This window comes from Camelina sativa, chromosome 15 (genome assembly GCF_000633955.1).
Source record: "Camelina sativa cultivar DH55 chromosome 15, Cs, whole genome shotgun sequence".
Lineage (NCBI taxonomy): Eukaryota > Viridiplantae > Streptophyta > Magnoliopsida > Brassicales > Brassicaceae > Camelina > Camelina sativa.
In genome coordinates, this window is record NC_025699.1 from 6,446,036 (window position 1) to 6,464,390 (window position 18,355).

The window sequence follows — 18,355 nt, forward strand, 5'->3', positions numbered from 1 at the left end:
GATGAAACGCAGCGTTTTATAAGCGGCTTGTGCTTTAACTCTGGTGTGGTGGCGTGATTGTTCTGTGTCGTAGTATCGTTGCTCTGTCTTCCACCGGGCGGAGGATTTTTAGAGGGTTTTAGATTTCGACGATTACAAAACCCTAATCGACGCTCAAGCTTTGCCGCACTTTGAATTGCTTGCTAAGATTTTTCTTATTAGCACTTGGGATTAGTTTTTTTTTGTTGGCGAAGAAATGGACATGGATATGGACACTTCCCCTAGCTACTTCGACCCCGAGGTTCTCACTGTTAGGGATCAGTTCCGTCGTTATCGGTAACTATTTCGACTTACCCTTTTCCCCGATTTTGATAACTCTTCTCAATCTTCTGGGTCTCGTTATTTTGGATTTTAAAGTGGGATTCTTTTTCGTGGGTTGTCGTTTGTTTGTAAGTACAGTCTAAATAAGCTGAATGTAGCAATAGTTGAATAAGATTGTACTCGAAAGTTTCGGAAATTTTGTTGAAGTTTTGGATTTTGTTTTCTTGTTAGGGTTTATGGTTTCAGTTCAAAAATCTGCGTATGGGTTTAATTCATTTTTATGAATTAGTATTCTGTTATTTGTTTCGTGTAACTCTGCGTTGGTGTGTATTGTTTAACCACTTAATTGCGTGTTTTGAGGTATAACATTGTTGATGCCCGTGCTTGCAGAAAGAGACACTCTGCATCACCACATGAGGAAGTCTTGAGTTCGAATGTCCGGGAGAACAGATTACTGTATGATGGGCATAACATCCATAGTCCAACAAATACTGCTTTGCTTCTTGAAAACATTAAGGAGGAGGTTGACAATTTTCACACCGATCATTATGAAGGAACACATACAAACCCATTATCTGCTTCCAGGACAGAGAGTGTTGGAATTCTGGATGATGATAACGAGGCTTCGTTTCGTCGAGTGGAAAGTCAATCACTCAAGGCTTGCAAGATTGAGAATGATGAGTTAGCCGAGAGTGGAGATACAACTTTTGCTTTGTTTGCTTCCCTAATTGATTCTGCACTTCAAGGTTTGTATTATATATCAGTCTTCGTATAAGATTTGTGCATAGATGAATATGCAGGCAGATATTTGGTTTGTGTTTCTCTGCATGCGTAAATCTGGTTCTCATTCTTTCAAAATCTCAACTCTCCAATGTATCTGTTTGTGGGATTCTCTTTACTTAGTTGTTATAGTCCTATTATTATCTGGTTATCTCTTACTGTAATTATGGCGTCTTGGTTCTGCAGGACTAATGGCCATTCCAGATCTAATATTGAGACTTGAGGAATCATGCAGGCATGTTTCACAATCTATTAGGTATATCTTCTGCCTCAGAGAGTTTAACAGTCAGAACGTCTACAACTTTAAATTATTTGCTTGTGTTTCATGCCTTTTCGGTATCTACAGATATGGATCAGATATTAGACATCGTGTTGTGGAGGATAAACTTATGAGACAGAAGGCTCAGCTTTTGCTTGGTGAGGCTGCCTCCTGGTCACTTTTATGGAACCTATATGGAAAAGGTTAGGAAACTCAACTCCACCTTTCTGTTGCTTTGGCCTTTTAGGAATAGGGCAGGCGTTGTGTTCATTTTGATTACTGATGTCTGTCAAAGCTCTGTGTCATGTAATATTTTCAATTAAAGTACTGGGTGGCTTGTGTTAGAAATGGTATTATCGATCATGTGTCTTTGCCCTTGCAGTTACTGAACAAGTTCCGAAGGAATTGAGCCTGGTAAGCATTCTTCCGATTTTTTTTTTTTTTAAATGAATCATTCATATTTGATACATCTTACGCGTTGGCTTATTTGATTATGTTGAATTTCGTTAGGTGCCATCAACATCTCATTTGGAGGCTTGTCGGTTTGTTGTAAATGACCATACAGCTCAACTATGCCTTCGGATAGTCATGTGGCTTGAAGAAATGGCTTCAAAATCACTTGACTTGGAAAGAAAGGTGGCATTTCCAGTATATTCTTTTTCAATATATTAGTTTACCATTGTCATTTGGCATTTTACTTGATTGGTTGATCTGGTCTGGTCATGTTTGCATTCTTTTCTAGTAGTGAATTCTTCTGCGCCTAGAGAAATACTGGACCGCATTGTATATGAATGAAATCTTATCTATTGCTTTTGAACATAGTCTGTAGTTTGTGTTCGTACTTGTCATATATTGAGGGTGTTGGTACTGTTTCCTAGGCTTTGTTCAACTTAGGTAAAGAATTGTGTGATGAACCCCCAAATTGATAGAGGTGATTAACACTTGATTAGAATTTGCTTACCAGGAAATGTTAATGTTCTCAGGTGCGGGGATCTCATGTGGGTACTTATCTTCCGAACGCTGGAGTGTGGCATCACACACAAAGATATCTCAAGAAAAATGGCTCTGTCGGTGACACTGTACACCATCTGGATTTTGACGCTCCAACACGTGAACATGCTCGTATTCTTCCTGATGACAATGTAAGTCTTTTCAGCTATGGTTGACATTAGGTTCATCTAAATTATTAGTGCTGATGTGCATGTTTTACATTTCAATATATCATTCAATATGAAATACATGGTATACATAAAACAATGTTGGTGAAACTGTGCAGAAAGCAATGCAGTGTGGATGAGAAGGGTAACATAAATTTTGTCATAACGGCCGCCTATTTTTTTTCATAATTAAGATCTGATTCTCAATTATTTAACTAACTGGCTTGCTCTAGGGCGTATAACATAGCAATTCTAACTGCTTCTTTTGTATGTTCTAGTAACCCTGTGGATGCCTATATCTATAGTGTGAGGGTCATATTTCGTTTTCATTATCTCTGTTAATTAAAATAACTATTTACAACTTCTCTTTGGCAGAAACAAGATGAATCTGTTCTTGAAGATGTTTGGACTTTGATAAGGGCTGGGAGAATAGAAGAGGCATGTGATCTCTGCAGGTCCGCTGGGCAGGTAATATTAATAATTATATGAATTCTCTAAGGATACTGATTAGAAAGGTGTGTAGCGATAATGTCGATTTATATTTCTACTTTGGCAGCCATGGAGAGCTGCAACTTTATGCGCTTTTTCTGGAATGGACATGTTTCCTTCTGTTGAGGCATTAACAAAGAATGGGAAAAATAGGACTCTCCAGGCCATTGAGCAGGAAAGTGGCTTTGGCAATCAACTGCGTCTTTGGAAATGGGCGTCCTACTGTGCATCGGAGGTAAAACAGAAAGTGTATTGCTTTCTAATGAATTTGAAGTTTATTTTCCCTCAGAGAAACCTAACTTACTATTCTTTCTTCATTTGTTTCTGAAGAAAATTGCAGAGCAGGATGGCGGCAAACATGAAGTTGCTGTTTTTGCAACACAATGTAGCAACCTGAACCGCATGTTACCAGTTTGTACCGATTGGGAGGTAAGGGCATGCACACTTGTATAATCAGATTGATTTTATTTAGCATATTCCAACTTTGCTTTCTTGGCTACCATTTTTCTCTTAATTAATGTACTCTTAACATTTTTTCTTGGTTGTCTTGCCAAATTCACAGCATTATATTCTAAGGTGCTTATTTGAAAGGTCACGTCGTCTAAAGTTATCACCCTGCACGTGTGTCCCTATGGAACTGAATTATTACTCATAAAAATGTTTAAAGATGTTTATGAATCATTGACAATTCCTGTTTTAGTCGCTACCATTTATATGGTTTTTTTTTAGAACTGGAAACTGCTATCTTCCTCTAACTTTTTCTGTAGCTTGTTTTAGTGCTGCATGAATTGACATTATTTAGCGTTGATGGTGGTTTTTCTGCAGTCAGCTTGCTGGGCTATGGCGAAATCTTGGCTTGATGTTCAGGTTGATCTTGAACTCGCCCAATCAAAGCCAGGGTTGACAGAAAAGTTTAGAAGCTGCATTGATGAAAGCCCGGAAACTATGCAAAATGGTTATCAGGCTTCACTTGGGCAAGAAGATTGGCCCCTCCATGTTCTAAACCAACAACCCCGTGACCTTCCTGCTCTTCTTCAGAAACTCCATTCAGGGTATGAATGCGACTATTGGGAAATTTTTTTTTTGTCCTTTCTGTAAAGAGCGACAGCCCAACTTACTGTTTTTTTCCTGGCATAGGGAAATGGTGCACGAAGCTGTTGTCAGAGGATGCAAAGAGCAGCACCGGCAAATTCAGGTATTTTAATGGCCAAAGATTTTTCTGTCAAGTATTATGTTCATCTTTAATACTTTCTTTTGGCAGATGAACCTTATGTTGGGCGATATATCACATCTTCTTGATATCATATGGTCATGGATAGCGCCCTTAGACGATGATCAAAGCAACTTCAGGCAATCAATAATTTTTCTCCAGATAGTTTTATTTCTATTAAAAATTATGGGATAATCTGCTGATTGTCGGATCCTAGCATTTTCTTTCAAATTAACAAAAATTCCCAACTCAGGGATGTTGTGGTAGGGGTCTCGAAATGACAATATCTATTTGCTGATGTTTCTTGGTTATTTATAGTTTGTTGCAGCATTGCTATATGAGTGCCTTGACTTAATACGTTTTGCATCTGGCAGGCCCCATGGAGATCCTCATATGATAAAGTTCGGTGCCCATGTGGTGCTTGTTATTAGGCTTCTATTTGCTGATGAAATCAACGACTCTTTCAGTGAGAAGCTCAATAATGTTGGTGATCTTATTCTTCATATGTGAGTCACTTCAAGATGGTTTCTCTGTCTTAGCAGAGTGCATTTATGGAACTTATTATCCTACTTCATGATACATTACATGCATATTATGTTCAACTGGCTTTTTAGTGACCTGTGAAATGTTGCCAGGTATGCGATGTTTCTATTTTCAAAACAACATGAAGAATTAGTAGGAATTTATGCTTCCCAGCTTGCTCCTCATCGATGCATTGAACTTTTTGTACACATGATGGAGCTAAGGATGCATAGCAGGTATTTCTAATTATATTATCGGTTATTTGATGATAAAATATCGGAGGATAGTCTTTCATATTGCATTGTGTGACCCTCTCAACTTCGTGGACAAGCACCCATATTGCATATAGGTGTATGACATAAAGTTAATTCTTTGACATTTTTCCTTCTGCTCTGTAAATAGCGTACATGTGAAGTACAAAATCTTCCTGTCCGCTATGGAATACTTGCCATTTTCTCCTGTGAATGACACTAAAGGAAATTTTGAAGAAATAGTTGACAGGTATTAATGGTCGAGATTTTTTCCTAGCTTAATATGTAATAGTGAGATACATTTGACTCTATTAATCTCAGAAGCTGCAACTTCATGGAACATTCACAGGGTTTTGTCAAGATCTCGGGAAATCAAACTTGCAAAATATGATCCCTCAGTTGATGTTGCGGAGCAGCATCGTCAGCAGAGTCTTCAAAAAGCCATAGCGATTCAGTGGCTCTGTTTTACACCTCCATCTACTATAAAGGATGTCAAGGATGTTACTTCCAAATTACTATTGCGATCTTTGATGCACAGGTACGGTCAATACATACTGACATATGGCTATATATCTGTTTCTGTGAAGAATTCTCTGCATATTAGGAAAATGTAGGCTATTTCTCAATTTCTTAATGGAGACGTAATGTTGAAATCAGAGGACCAGAAGTCCTTTTAATATGTAACCTCTGTCAACCACTTATATCCTTCACTTTTGGCTCTGTTTCATGGTATTATTGTTTTTCCTCTCTTCAGCAACATACTTTTCAGAGAGTTTGCTTTGATCGCCATGTGGAGGGTGCCTGCAACTCCCGTGGGTGCACACACGCTTCTTAGTTTTCTTGCTGAACCTCTGAAGCAACTCTCAGAAAATCCAGATACCCTTGAGGACTATGTTTCCGAGAATTTGCAAGAGTTCCAAGACTGGGTATGCTTCACTGCAGTTTTACGCTTTGTTATTCCTTTGATTAAAACATTCAGTATCCAGATAAAACGTACCTCTTTGTCTTTCAACAGAATGAATATTATTCCTGTGATGCAAAATATCGCAACTGGCTCAAATTCCAATTAGAGAATGCTGAAGTCACTGAACTGTCAGAAGAGGAAAATCAGAGGGCTGTTGTAGCAGCCAAAGAGACTCTGGATTCTTCTTTGGCATTGCTCCTCAGTAAGTGGTGCCATACTTTATAATATATGGTTGACTATGCATGACTTTGCAGTTTTTAGGTTAATTGAAAATGCTGTTAACTGTGATAGTTTTGAACCTCAATACAGGACGAGACAATCCCTGGATGACATTTCTCGAAGACCATGTATTCGAATCAGAAGAATATTTGTTCCTTGAATTGCATGCAACTGCGATGCTCTGTTTGCCTTCTGGTGAATGTTTGCGCCCAGATGCCACTGTTTGTGCTGCATTAATGAGTGCACTTTACTCTTCTGTTAGTGAGGAAGTTGTTTTAGATCGCCAGTTAATGGTAATCCTTTCATCCAATGTTTCGTTTACCTGGAACCTTTGATTTTCCCTCACCCATGGTTATATATATATAAAAGTTTGCTTCTTCCCTGGACATGAATTTAATATATTCTATGATGTGACAGCATCTCGAAAGCATTCTACGACGTTAATGTTTGTGTTCTTCACTTTCAGGTCAATGTATCGATTTCTTCAAGGGACAGCTACTGCATCGAGGTTGTGCTCCGGTGTTTAGCAATTAAGGGTGATGGACTTGGGCCACATAATGCAAATGACGGTGGTATTCTAAGTGCAGTGGCTGCAGCTGGTTTTAAAGGTTTGGACTTCTGTGGAACATATTTCTCGTTCACTGTGGTTTACCTTCTTTTCTCCATAAAAATTTGGGGATGTTTCATCCAAGATGAAATCACCAGCATTAATAAAACAAGCAAAAAAATTAAAATTTGACTGCAGGTGAGCTTACCCGTTTCCAAGCAGGTGTTACAATGGATATATCCCGCCTAGACGCTTGGTATTCAAGCAAAGAAGGCTCGCTTGAAACACCTGCAACGTATATTGTCCGGGGTCTCTGTAGAAGATGCTGTCTTCCAGAGCTCGTTCTTCGATCGATGCAGGTAAAGCAACTAGCCTCTGCCATATTAAATTATAACAATGGGATACATACGTATCTCTCTGCGGCCAATTCATCTTATCCTATAATAAAAGTGTCTACTAAGTCTTTGGTTGTTTACATTGACGAGAACTATAGAAGATTGAACGTATACCTACTCGCATGTCCCTGGCTAGGTGAATTAACCTCCATTTATTACGTATTCGCAGGTTTCTGTTTCTCTGATGGAGTCGGGAAATCCACCTGAAGATCATGATGAACTGATTGAGCTTGTGGCTTCTGATGAAACTGGGTTTCTCTCTTTGTTCAGTCGGCAACAATTACAGGTTAGTAATACTCAGTTCTTTACTCCATGAAAAACAGTCAAACACTCCTCATTTTTTATTACATCATTGTTGGTTATTCACCTGAATGAATATCTGTTAGCTTTTAATTTTATGGTTCTGCCTCAGAAATATGTTTGTTACTTTTGCTGCGAAACATCAAAAGGAATATGAGTAATGAGATATTGTCTGCATATGAATCATTCAAACTTAGTGACTGAGAATAATCTGATCGATTTAGATGCATTACAAATGCAGGAGTTCATGTTGTTTGAGAGAGAGTATCGTATGTCCCAGTTGGAGCTTCAGGAGGAACTTTCAACATCATGACAAAGTCCAAACGTAATAATCCCTTGTCTTTTTTTTTTGGTCAAAATCCCTTGTCTTTAATTTGAGCCTTTTATTTATGTGGATGGAGCCATGGACAGTATTTCATACGTACTGTTGGTCGACTGTCGGATTTTGTTGGATCAGACTTCAGAGCATAGAGTGAAGTCTCTCTTTCTCTGTCCTAACATGGTTTCTGGTTATGTCATCAATGGTGGGACAACCAGAAAGGGCCATAGTAATCTCAAACTCATTCTTTAGCATCTCGATCACTTTTTTCACTCCATCTTCACCCTTAGCTGCAAGCCCATAGATTATAGGCCTCCCTACCTGTATCAGTAGAAAGTGTTACATCAACAGAGAGAGTAACCTGAAATATGTATGTTAATATAGCATTGATAGCGTACAAGAACAGCTTGGGCTCCGAGCGCCAGCGCTTTGAAAACATCAGTTCCTCGTCGTACTCCTCCATCAAGCAAAACCGGAATCCTACCTCTAACAGCATGTACAACCTGCAGTTCGAAGAAACAAAATTCAGTTTGTTAAGACGAATAAGTTTTTCTAAAGCATGCTTTGATGGGGTTACCTCTTCTAAGACAGTAATTGTAGCAGGGGAATAGTCAAGCTGGCGAGCCCCGTGGTTAGATACCACTATACCATCTACACCGGCTTCAACAGCCTTAAGAGCTGCCAATAACATCAAACAGAGTGTTCTTTTATATGCCTTGGACTTTCTACAGAGTATGGTACATGCTATATGAGACATGGATCTTACCGTCTTCACGTGTGAGTAACCCTTTGACAAGGATTGGCAACTTTGTAATAGATCTCAACCATTCGATGTCCTAAATTTTGCAATGTAAAAATTACCAAGAATATCGTCAGATAGGAACTTTGAAAGTTTTCACCTTCCAAGGACACAGAAAGAATCACTCATAAAATTTCACCTTCCAACTTAAGGAAGCATCAAATGTACTAGCGGCAAAGGCTTCAACCCCTGAACCTTCATTCTAAGAGAAATTATCATGTTAACAACTGGTAAGGTTTTACTTTACAAGAACCTTAGTATAATCTCTACTCACAGGTCGGACTTCGGTCGAAACTAAACCTTCAAAATTCTTCAGCTGCGGGGATATCATTCTATAGAAGAAAAAAAAAATAGAACATCATTTCAGAAACTACTTTTTATCAGATAGACTAAGCAAAGTAGGAAAGCTTATTCCTGCAAGAAAATGTCCCTAGAATGTCAAAAGAGTAATGGAGAATGTTACTTGTTCTTTATATCTGCTTCCCTTCTACCAAGTTTGGGAACATCAACAGTTAGAACTATAGCCTTGAATCCTGCTTTTTCAGCTCTTCTCACAATCTGAGCTGTTACATCACGTTTCTTGTACACCTATAGAATATATTAGAGCGGAACTAAGAAGTAAGGCCAGATACCAAGGAAGCAATAGTTTGGAGGAGATAACAAAAGCAGCAAAAAATCATGACTGTGTAGTACTTACATATATTTGAAGAAACCGAACAGCGTTACAACTGGAAGCAACCTCCTCAATAGTGCAAGTAGACATGAATGATACTATCTGAAATCACACAACAAAACACTATAAAATCATTAAACAATGTAAACATGCATTTCAATAGACACCTTATTAGTACCATGATAGTGTTACACGCAGCTGCAGCTTTGGCAGTGGCGATTTCTCCTAACATAGAAGACAAATCAAATCAATATCCCAAATCCAGCAACTGCAGACTGTTTGAGAGCAAGTTATGAACATAGAGTAAACAGACCTTGAGGATGAGCCAACTTATGCATTGCTGTTGGAGCAATCATGATGGGAGATGAGATGGGAAAACCCAATATTTTGGTAGACATATCTATTTTGCTCACATCAACGAGTACCCTAGGCCTAAACCTGAAACATCAATCAAAAACACACAACATAGATAAACCTATAACACGATCACCCACCAAAATGGATATATTGATATGGATTTTTGTTACATGATTCTACGGAAAGCTTCAACATTTTCCTTGAGAGTGTGTTGATCCTCTGCTCCTCCATTGTAGAAATCAAAGTACATCTTAGGAAGGGCTTGTTTAGCCAGCTCTTGAAACTCATCCACGTTTACAATTTGATCCATCTATCTACAAAGGAAACAAATCGACAATCAAACAACACTTGACTACTCCACAAGAACCTAAACAGAAATTATCAACTCTGTAGTAGTAAGTTAAGTTGTTAAAATACAAGAAGAAACAACGAAGGGTAGAGATATATATACTGGCTGAGATCATTAAGTAAGGGACTTAGAAGTAAAACCATAACATATGATCTAAAGAGCTGATTGTAGAAGTTACTCACTTATCTGAAGAAATCCAGAGACAGACCTTCCAAGTTCCAAACCGAAGAAGTTGAGACTAAATCTACTATCTAGTCTGCTTTTCGACACAACACGGGCCCGGTCGGTGACACTGATCACACTAAGACAAATCTACTCTCACTAGTTTCCTTTGTAAGAAGATCACGTGTCGAATCGAATCGATACTGCTGCAAATCTTCTACCTAGTCTAGAGTGTCCTGCCAATGGGCTTTATTTGGGAATATCATAGGCCCAAAACAATCCTAATCTAAGGGCCTTGTTTGTTTAGCGGATTATCCATGTCAGTGTGTGTCAAGTGATGACATGGCATGCTGAGTCAGCACCGCCGAAGACTGTGAACTTCCCAACGGAGAGATTAAACTTTGTCAGTTGAGTCAACAACACCGATTCACAGAAACCGAAGAGTCTCTCTTTGCAAAGTTGCAATTTTTAACCCTTTGTCTATAAGAAAGGGCAAACATCAGATTCCCTGAGAGGACGCTTCAGTTCTACTTCTACCTGCTAAAGTTACCGTCTTTTTGAAAAGGATTTGAGAGTGAAATCGATGAATCGCGACGAAGCTAGAGGCTTTGGCGGCCGTAAGGGTTCTCGAGGACAAATGGATTACCGTACGAAAGGCGAAAGTCCGGTAGATATACTTGATTGTAGTCTCCTATGCTTCCTAGAATCGCTTGATTAGCCTTTACTTTGTTGTGTGTGCGACTGTTTATAGTTTTTAAGCAGAGATTTTTTCCGTTGTAATTTACAGGTTACAGCTGATAGTTCTTTGGATGATTCTTCTGGTAGTAGTGGTAGAGGACCTCGAGGGAGAGGAAGAAGTACAACTTCATGGTCTCCTAGAGATAGTTCTGGGCGTGGCGGCCATGAACACAGTCCAGTGCAAGTGTACGTTCAGGAGTCCAATGCGGTATTATATGTGGAAAAGGGTTTTCAACAGAATAGGATAGGTGTAAGTACAGTTGATAGGTCTTTAAATGATTTTTCTGGTAGTATGGGTAGAGGTCCTCGAGGGAGAGGTGGAAGTAGAACATCATGGTCTCCTAGAGATAGTTCTCGGCGTGGAGGCCATGAACACAGTCCAGTGCAAGTGTACGTTAAGAAGTCCAGTGTGGTGGAATCTCTGGAAAAGGGTGTTCAACAGCCTAGAAAGCTCCAAGAAGATAAGTTGGGTTCTACCAAGCAACCTGATGAGGGTGCTGCTGCTTTCAAGTTTTCTGGCGATAACAAAGATCTTTTGCAATCTTCTCCTGCGTCTAGCTCAAAGAGCACAACTCTTTCTGGAGGTTTGTTTGTCTCTAAAGAATGCGAGGACAAGGATGTCAAGAATGGCGCTCGAATCCATGATCTTATGAACCAGATGGAAGATGTTTCGTTGTCTTGCCAGGACTCTGTGTCTTCTACAAGTAATCAGAAGGTTGAGCTTTCTAGTGTTGATGATCAGAATAGTACTGCTCAACAGTCTAGTGACGCAGGGAGCTCTTCAAATGAAAGCAGCACGAGATCTTTTGATATCTTTCTCAAGAAGAAGGGGGTAGTACTAAAACCATCTCTGCTTGAACTGAGCAAAGAAAAGAAGAAAGCAGCTAAGGGGTACACTGGAACTGTTATTCGACCTGGAATGGTACTTCTGAAGAACTACTTGTCAATCGATGATCAAGTAAGTACGCTCGCTGTGTCCATATTTCCCTCTTTCTGCACGTGTTTGCTTATCTTTCTTATCTTTTATGCATCATTTGTACACCTTTTTGTTTTCGAAACTGTGTAGGTGATGATTGTGAACAAATGCCGTCAGCTAGGTTTGGGTGAAGGTGGCTTTTATCAACCAGGTTACAGGGACGAAGCAATATTGCACTTGAAAATGATGTGCCTTGGGAAAAACTGGGACCCTGAAACTTCTAGATATGGAGAAGTTCGACCGGTTGATAATTCTAGTCCGCCAAAAATTCCAGTTGAATTCAATCATTTTGTTGAGAAAGCAATTAAAGAATCACAGTCCCTAACTGCCTCAGAATCAAAGGAAACGAGTGGAGAAGTTATAATACCATTTATGTCTCCAGACATATGTATTGTTAACTTCTACACATCCACCGGGAGACTTGGTCTCCATCAGGTAAGTATTTCAAACAAGTTTATGATTTTATACACTCAAAGGTAGTTGTGTCATTAGTTTTAAATCCTTGATGTTTCAGGACAAAGATGAGAGTAAAAGGTCAATTCAGAAGGGATTACCTGTTGTTTCATTTTCTGTTGGAGATTCAGCCGAGTTCTTGTATGGTGATCAGAGGGATGAAGTCAAGGCAGAAACGTTAGTCTTGGAGTCTGGAGATGTTCTAATATTTGGTGGCAAATCCAGAAATGTCTTTCATGGCGTGAAATCAATTCTCAAAGATACTGCCCCCAAAGTTCTTGTTCAGGAAACAAGTCTCCGACCAGGTCGTCTGAATTTGACTTTTAGGCAGTATTAACAAAAATCAGTTCTTGAAGATACTGCCCACAAGGTTCTTGTTTAGGGACCAAGTATCCAGCCAGGTCGTCTGAAGCTTACTTTTAGGAAGTATTAACCAGGAGCTAGGAACTTTTGTAATGTATCTTGAAGCTGTTTTGGGGTGCATGAACTTGTACATATTGTAGGCTCATAACCTGCTTTTTTATCTTTTTCTCAGGGAAAAAAAATCCTTTCCATATTTCATTGCACTTCCTATGAATAAATTTTGTTATTATCATAATGTCTTGGCAAGATGATTATCCTTTATATCTACTCGAAATAGCCGCCTCAAAATCCTGTCGACTTCAATCAGATTTTGGTGATGAAAGATTCACTGTGCCTCCATCAGGTTAGTGTTTACAACTACAGCTTCTTGATTCTTGATGGTCAGTGTAGTTGGTTCGAATAATATATTGTCATGAAATAACTTTCTATTCCATCATAACATCATGTCGGTTGGTTACAGCATAAATGTGTCATTGTCGAACAAGTATTCCAGGTGATCTTTTGTCAAACATGTTTGCCAAGTGATACAAACCTTAAAATTCACTCTACAAACCACAGAAACTCGTGTTCAATATATTAACATATGTCTGATACTGTTTCTATTATACACAATAAATTAGCATACACACAATGTATATAACTTAAGCTCTAGTTCGATTTGTGAAGTGATTTCATTGTTGTTGCAAGGCAAATTTTCCCACTGTATCGGTTGTCTTGTCAGTCGCGAGCTTGCCTATACCCCAATAGCTGATGCAGCTGAATCTACATAAAGTAGCAAGCAAGAGTATATTTTCTTTTTCAATCGTTCTATATTCTCTAACAAAGAACTATCACTAGAATGATTATCACTTTTAACTTTTTCTAGCCATTCGTTTGCTTGCTTAAGTTGGGATAATGTCTCTGTAATATGATTCTCTGGTTCTGCTCCTTTGGTTTTTCCTTTCTTCTCTGAAACACTAGCATGGAATCCAGTATCTAATGCGTCTTCCAAGAATTTCAAAAACCAGCTTCTCGTCTCTCGTTTCAAAGTATTTCTCAGTTCTCTTATCTCTTCTGTGCCATTTCCCTTGACCCATTCCAGCTTCTCGGCTTCTGTTAGAGTTTTAGAAGGTTTCATTGTAGCTTTGCTTGAAGTTAGACTAGCTTTTTTGCTCAACTTTTCAGGTTCTGTCCATAATGAATGAATATTCACTGGCTGGATTGATTTATCTTTTGATGCTGCAGTTGTGGCCTGTGCTTGGTCAAGGAGACTCTGCAGAGTGAAGAAGTTTCTGAGAGAGGTATGTGGATTCTTTGGAGAAGCATTTGAGCTGAGATCAGCAAACATACTGCAAAATCATTGGTTTCTTGATTAGAAGCAAAAGACAACTTTTCATAGAAAAACAGAATTTGTATCTTATTTTCTCATCCGATTCCACCTCCATGATATATGTGGAGCAGGTTTGGTTTCAAAGGTAACTTGCCTGATACATTTGATAAGATGTGAAGCAGCTAATGCCTCTCTTTGGACCTCTGTGGCAATTAGAGCAGCAATATTTCTCCTTCTCAGCATTCCCTTTGGATTCAGAGATTATGAGAGATGAGTTCATAGGGGGGTGATTCGAAAAAAGAAAATAAAAAGAGATACAGAGATCTTATAAAGCGTACTTTACCCATTTTTGATAGATTAACAGGCAGAGAGCTCCATGATGCATCCTCGGAAGAGCTACTCTTCTTGTTTATGTAACTCACAGTGGAGCTCAACGAGAGTTTCTTTGGCTCTGCCTTTGTTGGAGCTGTCGCAGGTCGAGATTGAGGAGGACCAGGTTGACGTGCCTATGCACATATATGTTAATTACAGGTTAATCATAATCAATATGCTAATGTTGGGAATTTTTCTTATCCTAAGATTAGTGTGACTTATCATAAGAACACTCACTAGATCTTTGTGCTCCCTTTGCTTGCCTTTAGCCAATCCACCAAGTTTCTTAGTCACCACTATTGATCCAGTCTCACCCTCATTGTTGCTACCGCCGCTACTCGAATCTGATCCACTTGTCTTTGGGTTTGAAATACCTTTCATATATCTTGAAGCCACACCTGTCTTCTCTTCCTTGATTACAAACGGTTGATGTTTTCTTAGATTCTCCACCATGTTTGATCTCTCACCATCTTTCTCCTGAAGAATTTGTATTAGAGAACAGATCTATTATAAAAATAAAGTTCAAGAATCTAACGATTTTAATATTGCACCACCTTCTTCTGGCTGTGATTTTCTTCTTGCAAAGGTGTAGTCTCATTAGGTACCAACATTTGCATCAAGTCTTTGGGATTTCCTACAAAAGGATGGCGTCCAGAGATCGGTCTAACTCCCACTACTACAGGAACAGGTGTCCCAGCTTCAAGCTTATCAACGTAGAAGAACTGTCCCAATCCCAATTTGTTGTTCAAGATAAGTTCGTTGTCTTCGTTCCTCAATGAGACATATGTGGAGTGAGAAGAATCTGACACTTTGATGAAAAATCCTTGGTTTGGCCAAAGCTCTGAGCCGGCTAAAGCAGGGACAATACCGATTACCTGTAAGAGAACAGACCGATATTCCCCTCGAACCTTGATGTTGGTGTTCATTGTCTGAAGAAGCTTGATTAACACTCTTGGGATAAGAGAAGCCATTCTTGAATATTGAACAGTGTGAGATTGAATTTTTACAAAAGAGAGAATAAAGAAAGGTTTCTTTTGGTTCTTTTTTTTTTTCTTTTGGGTTGGAATCTCTGTTCCTTGATGATGGAGCATCTTCTCTTTCTTTGCATGTCAGGTAAGTAACATCATCAATTTTTTCACTTGGCTTTGAAGTCAAGTGATCATGTTACTTAGGATTTCTTGTCCCAATTTGCTTTTCTTTTTGAATAAATGACTAAGGTGCCCTTGAGAATCCTTGATGGAGTAGAGACTCTGGGGTTTAAAGGGAAAGGGGCTACTTGGGGATTTCAGAGTGGGTCGCGTCAACTTTGATCTCACGTCACTTTCCGAGGAAGATGGAGAAAGGTTATTTGGGAAGGTGAGTAAGAGTAATATACCTTCTTTGTCCCACTTTTGCGTGTTGATCACAAATACGAGATTATTGAAAATGTTGTAAATATGTAATTGTTTTTCTTCTGAACAATAAGTCTAGTTAGCAGCAATATTACTGAAAGTAGATGTTTTCACTAAATCTGTGCCAATCACTTAAATATATATATATTTTTAAAAATTATCTAAGAGCTTCCAAGTTTCATATTGAACATGATTCATTGTCGCACATTACCTAAATACTAAATGAACATTGCCATCCTTTTTTGCTTGTAATACCAAAATCACATCGATATCAAACCGATACGGACATGTTTCAGGTTTGATACAATTTACAATGTAGGCTTCAAAACCACTATCATAAAAGTTAACAAAGAAATATTGAAGAGAAGAGGGACTATTCTTAATGATACATTGATCTGAAACAAAGAGCACATTATATCTCAGAATATTTCACTTATATACTTGTGTCTGGTGTGCCTGCGTTGCCGATCTTTTACCTTTCATTCGCTTGGATCCTGACTTCTGTTATGAATATTGGTTCCGAATCATTTCCCTTTGCTACGAAAATTGGAGAGTGAAAAGAATGACCTTGGTGCTGCAGTAAACATGAAACTTAAATAGTGAGTAAAAAGCATATAGCAAGGAGTTAAAGATCGCAGCTAGGACTGTGAATCAGGAAGTAAGATCTCAGTTAAATGATTAAAAAAGCTCAGATGCTAGATAGTTAGATTCTTCAGATTCTGTGGAGATAAAATAAGGTTAGGAGTTTTTGAGAGTAGAACACTTGATTGCTTACCTTTTGCAGAAGTTCCTGAAGTCTGATCTTCCTTCAGTTTAAAGCTCAATGGTGCGCCAGTGGGTTGGACTGAAATCAGGTACACAATATTAGATCATCTTAGATGACTCAGATCAAGAACAAACCAAGAAATAAATCTAAGCCGTTGTTAACTCTAGTACTGATATATTCTAGAGTTAAGGTTACCGTTTTTTGGATACATTGTGAATATATTTATTTGTTTCGTGTGAAGAACATCTTTGGATGATTTTCGTATAGAATGTTAAGGCAATGAATACTATGGTATATGAAATGGTTGTTTTACCTTGTTCATTGAATAGCTCGCTCTCGTTGAAGCTATCACCAGAGGGGTGGCTCTGTAAGAATCCCATTCTCGACTTTCTCAAGTCTTCTGATGATCGATTTGCAATATCTCTTCCATCGTCAGTATCATCATCGCCTTCAGACGTTGTAGCAGATATCCAGTCAGCCAAACTCTCAGCCGCACGATTTTTCCTTCCAAAATTCAAAAGCCTTTTCAATCCTTTTGTCACATCCTGTTGGCACTGATTTTGAGATGGATTACCAGCAGGCACGCGTTTCTGAGCAGCTCCCCATTTCTTTCTCATTTGACTTGTATCGTTCTCTGTATGGTTAAGGGAAGATAAGTTCCAGAAAGCAGGACTACCCACTGGAGAGTCCACTGAACCATCAAGTTCAGATGCCTCGTTCGGATATTGATGTTTAACTCGCGAATTCCATGGAACAGTCCTTTCTCCGGGTGAGTCCAGAAGTGAACCCATGGTTTGATGCCTAGAAGCCATATCAGCAGATAATTCAGCATTTGAACCACGTTCAAGCTGAGATGTAGATTCACCATTTGCAATCCCAGTACTACCCCATTCTTCAGACTCCTGACTTAGTCTAGGCATCTCGTTTTCTGCATCAGTAAAAGCTTCCACTTCCGTGTCGTCAAGCGCTTCTCCCGTCTCCTCTTTCTCTATATCATCTGATGCATCAGATCCTTCTGAAGTCTTCAGCTGCGCATTATCAGAGCTGACACCAATGCCATAATTGTTAAAATCCCTCTCGCTTTGCTCTTGTTCATTCAGAGGTACGGAAACACCATCCTCTGACTTCAGTTGAGAAAAGTCTGTCGCCAACTCAGCAGCACCTTTTCTGAAATTTTTCGGCCTTCGCAACTTCTCTTCTTCAGCTACAACCTTTGAGCGGATAGAAATTCTCCCCTGGGTGCGGACACCATTTTTTCCAACTCCCGAGGCTGGTTTCATGCCTTCCTTTTTGACCTCGGAGAAGTTAGGGACTGACTGTGCAAGAAGTTTTTCTGATTGTCCTCTCCGCCTAACAGCACTGGGAGTAGAAACTTTGGCTGCCGAGCGTGATGCTGATGTAGCAGTAGTTCGAGTAGTCAAATTGTTTTTATTTTGTTGTAGCTTTTTATTATGGGTGCTCCTGGAAACATCCTCATCTTCTTCACTGTGAAATGAGCTAATTGGATGCTGTCAAGTCGTCACATTGTTAAACTATTAGGAAACCAAGGATAATATTTCACCCACTCAGTAGTTTTAGGCTACCACAGGTAAACTTTCAGAAGAAGGAAATGCTCTATACCTGATCCTTTTTAGCACTCAACTTAGAACTGAAGTATACAAGCTTCTCTGCACGTCTGGCATCTGAATCACGTCTCCCTGTTGACTGAGAAAATTTGGTTTTCATCTCAGCGTTACTGCGATCAAGTATATCTTGCATCACCTTCAATTTGGCTTCCTTCTCGGTCCTTCTGCAACTCCAGTCTTCCTTCAGCTTTGCGTCTCTTTTCTGCATATATGTCTCATAGAACTTTCCCCTCGAATTATCCGAAAAGCTGATTTCTGGGAATGTTTGCCTCGTGATATCTTCATAGTCATTGTTAACAACCATCTTCAT

General features: G+C 39.1%; 5 protein-coding genes across 8 annotated transcripts in view; 2 read left to right on the forward strand and 3 right to left on the reverse strand.

Annotated features, from left to right (window-relative positions):
* LOC104778956 (nuclear pore complex protein NUP107) lies at window positions 49–8,204 on the forward strand. Of its 2 annotated transcripts, XM_010466997.2 has the most exons (25): window positions 49–315; window positions 691–1,046; window positions 1,267–1,336; window positions 1,427–1,542; window positions 1,722–1,753; window positions 1,850–1,975; window positions 2,323–2,481; window positions 2,872–2,964; window positions 3,053–3,220; window positions 3,316–3,414; window positions 3,811–4,037; window positions 4,123–4,180; window positions 4,247–4,335; window positions 4,570–4,701; window positions 4,831–4,953; window positions 5,120–5,218; window positions 5,318–5,506; window positions 5,723–5,894; window positions 5,984–6,134; window positions 6,242–6,444; window positions 6,618–6,759; window positions 6,897–7,057; window positions 7,263–7,379; window positions 7,635–7,718; window positions 8,097–8,204. In XM_010466997.2, exons 1-24 carry the CDS (start codon window positions 236–238, stop codon window positions 7,704–7,706), a joined length of 3,234 nt encoding a protein of 1,077 aa, XP_010465299.1. In that variant the 5' UTR covers window positions 49–235; the 3' UTR covers window positions 7,707–7,718; window positions 8,097–8,204. The 2 variants fall into 2 exon arrangements, with proteins under 2 accessions (XP_010465299.1, XP_010465298.1); XM_010466996.2 differs by lacking the exon at window positions 8,097–8,204 and having other exon boundaries at window positions 7,635–7,891.
* Window positions 7,541–10,204, reverse strand: LOC104745685 (peroxisomal (S)-2-hydroxy-acid oxidase GLO4). 3 transcript variants are annotated; one of them, XM_010466994.2, is made up of 12 exons: window positions 10,073–10,204; window positions 9,712–9,851; window positions 9,498–9,622; window positions 9,363–9,409; window positions 9,209–9,286; window positions 8,975–9,099; window positions 8,786–8,843; window positions 8,651–8,713; window positions 8,479–8,548; window positions 8,290–8,390; window positions 8,111–8,215; window positions 7,541–8,033 (listed from the first exon to the last, which is right to left on the reverse strand). In XM_010466994.2, the coding sequence occupies exons 2-12, from the start codon at window positions 9,849–9,851 to the stop codon at window positions 7,854–7,856; spliced, it is 1,092 nt and encodes a 363-aa protein (XP_010465296.1). In that variant the 5' UTR covers window positions 10,073–10,204; the 3' UTR covers window positions 7,541–7,853. The 3 variants fall into 3 exon arrangements, with proteins under 3 accessions (XP_010465296.1, XP_010465295.1, XP_019092596.1); XM_010466993.2 differs by having other exon boundaries at window positions 9,712–9,855; window positions 10,073–10,203; XM_019237051.1 differs by lacking the exon at window positions 10,073–10,204 and adding an exon at window positions 10,031–10,047 and having other exon boundaries at window positions 9,712–9,855.
* Window positions 10,446–12,829, forward strand: LOC104745687. The gene is made up of 4 exons (XM_010466998.2): window positions 10,446–10,719; window positions 10,840–11,748; window positions 11,857–12,201; window positions 12,281–12,829. The coding sequence occupies exons 1-4, from the start codon at window positions 10,636–10,638 to the stop codon at window positions 12,554–12,556; spliced, it is 1,614 nt and encodes a 537-aa protein (XP_010465300.1). The 5' UTR covers window positions 10,446–10,635; the 3' UTR covers window positions 12,557–12,829.
* Window positions 13,082–15,386, reverse strand: LOC104745688. The gene is made up of 5 exons (XM_010466999.2): window positions 14,818–15,386; window positions 14,501–14,740; window positions 14,230–14,397; window positions 14,046–14,137; window positions 13,082–13,910 (listed from the first exon to the last, which is right to left on the reverse strand). Exons 1-5 carry the CDS (start codon window positions 15,352–15,354, stop codon window positions 13,316–13,318), a joined length of 1,632 nt encoding a protein of 543 aa, XP_010465301.1. The 5' UTR covers window positions 15,355–15,386; the 3' UTR covers window positions 13,082–13,315.
* LOC104745689 (titin homolog) overlaps window positions 15,871–18,355 on the reverse strand; it is a 12,231-nt gene continuing 9,746 nt past the window's right edge. The window contains exons 12-14 of the mRNA XM_019237013.1: window positions 16,734–17,212; window positions 16,430–16,498; window positions 15,871–16,228 (exon numbers count right to left, since the gene is read on the reverse strand). Of these exons, the coding sequence (XP_019092558.1) occupies window positions 16,179–16,228; window positions 16,430–16,498; window positions 16,734–17,212 (598 nt within the window). The 3' untranslated portion in view covers window positions 15,871–16,178. The remainder of the gene's footprint in view (window positions 16,229–16,429; window positions 16,499–16,733; window positions 17,213–18,355) is intronic.